Below are 9,445 nucleotides of genomic sequence, written 5' to 3'. Positions count from 1 at the left end.
TCCAAGAAATATGCTTGCTCGCCGTTTCACTGCTCCCAAGGGTGCTCCTGTGATATCAATATCCACGGCAGGTCTTTGACAAACTGCATAATTGTTTATGTTTAGCTCTAATTATCTCTTTACCCTGTACAAGGTATGATATGTGTTGTATACACTGAACAAAGACCGCCGACCATGTTGGAGACTATTTGGCACAGAAGTGAGGGGCTAAGCCCTCTCATGGAGCTATGGTCTGAATAAGTTTCACACTTCCTTTATTCCTTTATCCTTTATGCACTTTTAGAACACTTTAAGAGTCTGTATTTTCTTTTGACGTCAAGGACCTGTATTTGAATCTTCTCACTGGAGATAGTGTCTCAGAAGAGGACCTGTAGCCTATATTAATCTTCTCACTGGAGATAGTGTCTCAGAAGAGGACCTGTTTACTCATTGTCTCACTGGACATAGTGTCTCAGAAGAGGACCTGTATTTGAATCTCACTGGACATAGTGTCTCAGCAGAGGACCTGTATTTGAATCTTCTCACTGGAGATAGTGTCTCAGAAGAGGACCTGTAGCCTATATTAATCTTCTCACTGGACATAGTGTCTCAGAAGAGGACCTGTATTTGAATCTCACTGGACATAGTGTCTCAGCAGAGGACCTGTATTTGAATCTCACTGGACATAGTGTCTCAGCAGAGGACCTGTATTTGAATCTCACTGGACATAGTGTCTCAGCAGAGGACCTGTATTTGAATCTCACTGGACATAGTGTCTCAGCAGAGGACCTGTATTTGAATCTCACTGGACATAGTGTCTCAACAGAGGACCTGTATTTGAATCTCACTGGACATAGTGTCTCAACAGAGGCCATGATTGTGGTCCACCTGTCTAGCTAAAGCGGCAGGGGTTCTGCCCTGGTAAGGTAGTATTATTAGTAGTATATGTACCTCAGCTTTAATATGGTGCTTGTGTGCCCCACAGTCCAGAGGGGGCAATGCAATAAGCCCTGAAGCTCCTGCACTAATGAGGTGACAGCACTGAGGCCATGTCCCACTGCAAATGCGCATCATGGAGTCTCCTCAGACTCATGCTGGCCAAACCGCTTGAACCCATAATGGTAGAGGTCTCTAGGCTCTATTAGTGATGTTGCCACCACCTCTATGGGTCTGAACCTGACTGGACAGCTGAAGTAATGGATCATTAGTGTGTTGGGGGATGTGTCAGCAAAATGGCAGTAGGAATCCATGTGGGACATGGCCTTAGTGACTGTTTGGATGGGAAACTTGTTTACAATCACTGGATGAAGAAAAACCCATTTTGGACTGAATCCTTACTCTTCTCTCTCTCAATCTCCTACCTTCTTCTACCTCTCTTGCTCTTCTCTCTCCTTCTCCTTCTCCCTTGCTCTCCACACTCAACATTTCATGCTCTCTCGCTCTCTCTCTCTCTCTCTCTCTCTCTCTCTCTCTATGTCTCTCTCTCTATCTCTCTCATACACTCTCTGTCTCTCTGGCCTTCTGGTTCTCTTTCTCAGTCCCAGACAGGGCTCTGTGTGTGTTGAATCTTCCTGTGTGCGTCGTCCCTCCGTGAGTGAGCAGTGGCTGCGCTCCTGCAAGCGGACGGGTTCCCACGGGCGTCGACTCAGGGTCAGGGCTGCTGGGACAGAGATCGCTCCATCTTCAGAAGAGGTTCGGTGCTGTCGGAGTCGCTGTGGTGCTTCCTGTCTCCTCCACGGGTCCAGGACGGAGAGCGCACGTAGCCTGCATGGGCAAACCCAGCCAGTGGGGGATGCTGAGGGTCTGACAGAAAGCGTGTTGTCAAAGTAGAAATGGAGATGCCTTGGATGAAAAATTGTGATTATGAAATACTTTTTTGCAACCTGAGGCCTAAGTGAGAAATATATAAAATATATATAATATATATATACAATATATATATATATAACAGTATACAGTATATAACTTGAGTGAGAGAGCTATAACATTGATCATCTGGGGGCAACAGTATCGGCTGTGTTGACAGAGAGTGTGTCATGTGGAATAGTGAACGAATAGTCGACACACAGTCGACACGAATTGGCAACCATGAATTCATATTTTGAAATATACTGTTTATGTTGACTATATTAACTGACTAAAGTGACCATACAGTATTGGCTCACTATAGAAACTACTATCGAAATGGTAATTTGTTATTGGATATTTCTGTTTTGCTGGTATAATCAGCCTATTCATACCATGATGTAATGACCTCACACCTGCCAAATGGTTCCTACTCTCACAGGAGATCTGTTCTATTTAGAGGGGGAGAGTGAGTCAGGCCTCAGGTGATTTCTGCTAGCATGGCTAAAAGTGAACTCAGCTGAACCAGAGAGAGCCCATGGCGTAGCTTCAGTGAAGGGTGGCTGTTGCCTCTGACTGTGTTGTGAAATGAAATATTAAAGAAGTACATTTCTCTGCACTCCTGCTCCCTGCCCTATCAAATAATCATGGACAGTAGAAGGAGAACAGAGGAAGCCACCATCTTTGACTGGTTTCATGCATAATGTTTTTCCATTGGAAACTACTCACTGACTCGCAGATATAATAGAGGTTTGATGGCATTGCTTAGTAATCGCTGGGTATGAAATGTTAACTAAGCACTGAGACTGAATTTAATGGCAGTAAAATGGTAATTAGACTCAAGAGGGTCACAAATCTGAATTTATCCACTTTGGTTGTATTATATTATATTGTATTATTTTATTCATGAAGTGAAATTTATTTTGGGATATTGTACAGCACAGTTGGTTGGCAGGTTTGGGTTGGATTCTTGTCAATTGGATCAGTATGTTTGAAAGAAACTGTGTCGGTGTGAGTGAGTAAGTGAATGACTGTATGGCTTTAAACTCACTTGCTGGAGATTCATTATGGTTTTCCTCGTCTGAATCATTGAAGACCTCCCCCAGCTCCTGGTCAGACATGTCTGTGAGCTCAGTCAGGTCCAGGAGATCGAAGTGCACTTCCAGAGATGATACACTGCTGAGGGGTTCTGTTAGTGGAAGGGGGCAGTACATTAAGACGAGACAAATGCAATCCCTCAAGGGCAAAGTGTTGCTACAATGTACCCAAGCTCATGCCCCCATGATTACTCTTCAGTCTAGTACACAATTAGTTACTGTTAGCGATGTAAAAGAGAATTGGCCTCCATTTCCTTGCATGGAATAGGAAGACACTGGCTATACTTGTCATCTAACTTATGCACAGCAGCAGTTGCTGCATCTTTATAGCCAAGTTAACCAAATCAAGGAGTCGTCCTATAGATGAGGTGCTGCTGTGTTCAATAGAGTTGGCTGAAAGCTCATAAACCCTGTAACTCACGTCTCCTCTCACTGGTCAACAGGTGCCCTGGGTGGTGCCCTGGAGTGCTAGCCTGCTCTCCCGTTGCACAGTGGGATACTTCTGACGTAAGGCTAGCTGAGCTGGAGGACTTGAGAAGGTTCTGTAGGCCTCTGACGGGCTCTGTTGATAATGAATGGTCATGTGTGAGTTTGACACCTTGTATTGTTGTCTGAAAACCAAAACAAAATGGGTGTACCAATAAACAGTACTAACAGAGGCCTACTGAATGAAAATGCAGCCTCATTGTCCCACTATTGTATGGAGCTATTGGGGAAACCAGCAGTGTTCAATTGACACTGGGGAGAGTTGGCAGAGAGCACTTGCTAATATTTAGATGAATGAAATAATACAAACCTCCCAGAGGCTTCCCCCCAACATCTAGGCTTCTTCCATAGAACTTCGGGGAGTTCTGCCATTTTTCTGACTCTTAAAAATGAACAACAATCCTCAATTAATTTATAAAGTTAAATACAAAGATTTATTAGTGAAAGATTCTGGTAAGAAACGACTTTTTCGAAAACTTGATAACATCGATATACACTAGACAAAAATATACATCCAACATCCAGTTATGTTTTGATCCCATGTGTCATGAATTGAAATAAAAGATTGTACAATTGAGATTGTTCCACATTGGTTTATATATTTTTGTAAAATACCGTATTCATCTAATTTGTGTTTAAATATACAGTAAGTACAGCATTGTCAGAAACATGCAAATATGCAGTTGTAGTTATAAGCAGTTATGCAAGTAAGCCTTCTGCTTTTTAAATGAAAAAATGTAAGCCTCCAGATTCGTGTTTTGTGTATCTGAAGGTCTCGAGAGGTTTTAGTGCCCTATTTCTCTATCAATGACTTTCGATATATTCTACTATGTCTCACAATTCCCATACTGGTAAATAAAATAAATAAATAAATAAAAGCTAGCCATTGGATTCTTGTCATAACACAACTAAGTAAGCATAAATGTTATTTGATTGTGTTACCGCCCCTTCCAATGACATCATAGTTCACCATCAGTGTCTACAACTCCCTAATCTTTTGAAGTGAGGACATTCAGCATCGAGTTGGCCTCCAGTCAATGGCTTGCTGTGTCACAGAGTAAACATGACAGGCTCAGGTTTCGCTGAGTAACTGATCCCGATGCTCCCTACTGACTCTTTGAAACATCAAACAAAACATTAAAGATGCTTGTTGCACCATTATTTACATAGTCAATTTCAGAATGCATCACAGATATGTGACCACAGTTATCAGAAAGAGGAAAAATGTATATTATTTGTCTAGGTTTTGACACACACATAGAAAAAAACAACCAAACAAGAGAGCTGAATCACCTCTCATTCTTAAATGTATCATTTTGTAGTTTTCAGCCCAAAAGCCTGGCATCCTGCTTCCTGCATTTTGGTCTGCAGTGTGCAGGTTGTCCTGCAGTAACACTAACGGAGAAACATTACTCATCCCCCTCTGCTGGTCCTCCGTGCAGGGCACATCAGGGACAGCACTAGCTAATAAGTTAAAATGTTACATGACATAAGTCATTAGTAAAAACACACTAAATATTTCCTGAAACCAGTACCTCAGATCAACTCTTACGCCTCTCTATATAAACTCAACCAGTTCCCTTTGATCAATTCCTCGTGAACAAGATCAATGAATAAAAACGCTTGTGTTTAATGCAGTCTGTCACTCACCCACTGTATGTCAGACATGCTCATCCATATTTCTCCCAGCCAAAGTCACACATGAACCCTCATAAATGAACAGGAGAGAACAATGCCATTTGCTCAAGCAGCTGTGATTGCCTTTTCATACGAGCGTGTGCACACACACACACAGACACACACACACACACACACACACACACACACACACACACACACACACACACACACACACACACACACACACACACACACACACACACATACACACACACACACTCATACAATCCACATGCATCTGAACTCAGCAGCATCCACAAAGCAGTCTGCACTTGTCACTGGCTGTCTGCTGGTGCATTGCTGCTCATTCCTCTGCTTTAAGTACAGGCATGGCAGCTTGTGTAGCTAGACAATGCAGACAGGGCTGTAAACTGCTTTTGTTCATCCTGCAATGTGTGCCCTGATGTGTGTGAGTGCCCGTAACGCCTGTGCTTACCGGGGGTGTTGGTTCCTCCCTGAGCCTCCATCCAGCCGCCTCGACCGGGCTACTCTCCGCCGTCTGAGCCAGCAGCCTGGGAGGGGAGGGGAGGGGAGGGTGAGAGGCGTAGTCTTGCTCGTCTCCCTCTCTTTCACACACTCACAGACATGCACTCTCTCACTCCCTCCCTCCCTCCCATTCCTCCTTCTCCCTCCCAAGCTTTTTCATCATCACATTCCTCAGCAGCTGCCAGAACCTCTACAAAGCACAGTGAAAATAAGCATCCCAACCAAATGTCTTCTCCATCTGTATTAGATTAAAAAAAAGATCAATAGGATCTCCCCGCCCCGCCCCAATCTTCTCTTTCCCTCTTGTCCTTTCTCTGTCCCTCTTCCACTGAACACTGTGCATCTCAAGGACACTGCAAACATTGTCAGGGGAGTTTCTGTGCAAACCATGCTGCTTCCATTTACCAGCAATAGTGTCCCACTGCATAGTGGCTAAGCACAATAGCAGCCAGAGATGGGGGAAGGGGGTGGGGAACAGGCAGGTTGGGGAGGACTATGTGTTTGGTTGAGATAGGGTTGTAACCCTAGAAAAGCTACCACCAAAGCTCATATTTTCAGACTTTGCACAAAATCCAGTTTTATTATAAACATATACGTTAATTAGCCCAAGATTGACAACAGTTTTGCTAAAATCAAGCAAGAGATGATGGTGGGTTAAGATTAAATGGAGATTCACTTCAGAATCCAAATTGCTGGCCAAACAAAAATCTCATGTTATGCTGTAGCTCCACCCAGAGTTCAAGAGAGGGTACTAAACAAGTGGAGAATTGGATGTACAACAATCATGTCTACAAGTAAGCATTAACCTCAAACAAATGGACTTTTGCTTTTAGTGCCCTTTGCAAAATCGCTTGGACAAATGAATGGCATTTTGCATCGACTACTGACAAAAGCAATTGTATGTAACTTCCTTTGTGTCATTGAAACAAATCTCCTCTCATTGTCATATTGAAAATCTTGGGACCGGTATATTGGTCAAATAAAACATGCAAACATTTCTCTGTCTTACACAAAACACTGTGAAAACATATATAGCTTAAGTTTAGTCACTATGGTAATTAGATATCTAATGACGTTGACACTATACACTAGGCTAGTTTGATCCGAGTACCACTCAGACATTGTGGGATACCTCATTTGCTATTATAGTGAATTGAACTAGGTTGGTGCAGTGGTTCCTAAACTTTTCATACCAGGCCCTCCTTTGACAATGAAAAAAAATATTGTGCCCACCACGACAGTTCAAGGATTGAGGCACTCACATATTACCTGCAATTGAACTTTTATTTAAAACACATTTTTTTTTATAAAAAAACAGGTGCCCATCAGCTGTTACTCTTCTTAAACATTGTTACTACATTTAGACAGTTTAACATTTTCAATTTCATTTTATTGGTTAAACTTAAATATTTAAAGAGTTAAACATTGTTTTTATTTACTCATAGTGCTTGCTTAAACTATAAACATGTTACGCGCATGTCCGGGGTTATGTTAGCTCTCCCTTCAAACATCTAATATTACATAAGCTATAAACTCATCACCAAATATGTTTTACAGGCTGTAAGAGCAATGCCATACATACATCGACCTGCAGTTAGTTGTTTAAGTTTCTCGTTCCGTGTTTTCTCCCTCAACACTGCGCCCGCGGGCAGTGGCGATCCTAGGTTTTTTGGGGCCCCAATCAAAAATGTACTGGGGGCCCCCCTCTAACCGGTGTTTTTCACAAAAAAATTAATTTTCAATAGCCTACATCAACACTAGAAAACTGTGAACTTTATTTCACAAGTTACCATTTTCTACAAGATAATGGATTTTGAAATATAAAACCATTTTACAGTGTGTAAAAACTGTAGGAAGGCTAGCAGATAGCAAAATAATTTAAAACAAAACCAACCAAAAATGCTCTGCCTTTACAATTAACACTGCTGGCAATTACTTCAGTAATTTAGCACAATACAGAAAATACTGTACACTGCAATTAAAGTATCAATTAACTTAAATATACACATAGTTCAAAACAAAAATCTTATCTTTTAACCTTTGGAAATTGTTCTATAAAAAATAGGCATGTCTTCTTCACAGTAACAATGTTACTAAGTACTTCAGTAAGAAAGTTGGCACAAAACGAAATGCAGGCCAATTGCAGTATCACCTAAAAATACTCATAGTCCAACACAAAAAGCAATGTTCACACTCAGATTTTGAGACCTTAAACCACATTATGAAGTCACTGTCCATCAACACCCTTTCGGTACTGATTCTACCAAAACTGTTTACGGGCCTTAGCTTGTGCAAATGCTGTTGCCATGTCCTCCAGTGGTCTCCTCAGTTGAACGAAACTTTCAGAAGATCAGTCGCGCGCAATGCCAGGATGCTTTATTTTCATTGGTTGCTGGATTAAATCTTACCCAGATACAACAGATACTTTTTTCTGATTGGCTATTGTGTAGCCCATTTCATTTTTTGGATTGGCTGATAAGTGCCACCTCACGTCAGAACTCCAGGGGATACGGGGAGACGTGCTTGATGAGGGCAGCGCGGCCAGGTCATGGTTTGCGCGCTGCGGCACATTAAATAGCCTAGTGTTTTTTTTCAGCGTGAGAAATACGATGTGTGGCGGGAGTGCGTGATTAAAGACCGAAATGAGTGACTGTCACGCTCAATGCGTGACACTTGAGAGCCCTGCTTTAGTTTCTATCTTCATTCTTCCAGCCTGAAAGCTAAGCAGTCAACTGCGGTCTCTGCTCAGTGGTGCACACACTCGATTCAGTCACGTCGCATCCAGTAGTCTGTTTTCTCGTCCTAGCCAAGTTAGGCTACTAACTTTGCTCTTCACTGATGTTAAGTTAAACATACGGTTATGCTAAGGCGAATGAAGCTGGCAACATTTGGTCATAGCCTTATTGCATCGTTATTTTTCATTTTTATGCGCTTTTATCACTTACCACTGTCTTGCTTTTTTCTCTCCTCTTCCTCTTTTTTCTTCTTTCTTTTCTCACTCCCGGATGAATAGCTTCTCTTCATCTTCTTCGAGTTGCCATTAGGCCCACATCGTTTTGATAACCGAAAACAATGTACACGAATGAACGCTCAAAACGAAACCACCGCTTCTGTAGTTTAAAATGTCAGCTCTCTTTCGCCATCTAGTGGCTTGGGGGCCCCAAGCAGCTGCCTGCCTTGCCTTCTGACAAGATGCGCCTCTGCCCGCGGGTCCGCCCCACACAGGCTTTGGGAACCACTGCACAATTAGAGTGATATCTCCCTCTGGAACGAAATACTGTTTTCTGATTGGCTAATGGGGTGTACATTAAGTTCGTGGAACCGCACACCTTGGACGTAGTCCCAGTAGAAAAGTTAAATCGGCGTTCCATATCAATGCTCTTGAATGGTTACCATTGACAACCAACGTAACGTTTATTTTTTGACAGCTAGGATAATTTGAACCAAGATGGCGGCGTGTTGGGAGAAGTTAGTGGGAAATGTTTTATGTGAATTAAGCTATCTACACGACTTTTTTTAGGTCTAAATTGACTCGGTTAGTTGTTTATGTGCGTGTACACGAATGTTGCAGAGTATTGTAAGTCTTAACTGAAAGTCTCGAATATTATTTGTAGGCGGCTGCTAACGCTTAGACAAAAAATCCATTGAAACAAATAGTAGCAGCTAGCCTCACTGCTATTAATATAACGTTGCTCTCACACGCGAGTTAGTGGCGATATCCAAATCAATATAAACAAATATTAACAAAGTTGAAAGTGTCCCATTGTAGTTTTTGTAATTTTAATGGCAGTCACTGGGCATCGGTGCGAGTCCAGCCTGAAAAACTATTGGACCCCAAGTGTAGTTGAGAGGAAGCGATGGAGTGACATTTT

General features: G+C 42.2%; 1 protein-coding gene across 1 annotated transcript; it reads right to left on the bottom strand.

Moving 5' to 3' along the window:
- Positions 1–1,630: 1,630 nt before the first annotated feature.
- dbndd1 (dysbindin domain containing 1) lies at positions 1,631–5,554 on the bottom strand (the record flags this gene model as incomplete). The annotated part of the gene is made up of 5 exons (XM_080842304.1): positions 1,631–1,782; positions 2,876–3,013; positions 3,343–3,483; positions 3,718–3,789; positions 5,524–5,554. The coding sequence occupies 5 exons, from the start codon at positions 5,552–5,554 to the stop codon at positions 1,631–1,633; spliced, it is 534 nt and encodes a 177-aa protein (XP_080698430.1).
- Between the last annotated feature and the right edge of the window lie 3,891 nt (positions 5,555–9,445).

The sequence above is a fragment of the Sprattus sprattus genome, assembly GCF_963457725.1.
Source record: "Sprattus sprattus genome assembly, chromosome: 7".
NCBI classification, from domain to species: domain Eukaryota; kingdom Metazoa; phylum Chordata; class Actinopteri; order Clupeiformes; family Clupeidae; genus Sprattus; species Sprattus sprattus.
This window is presented reverse-complemented; position numbering and strand designations above follow the sequence as displayed.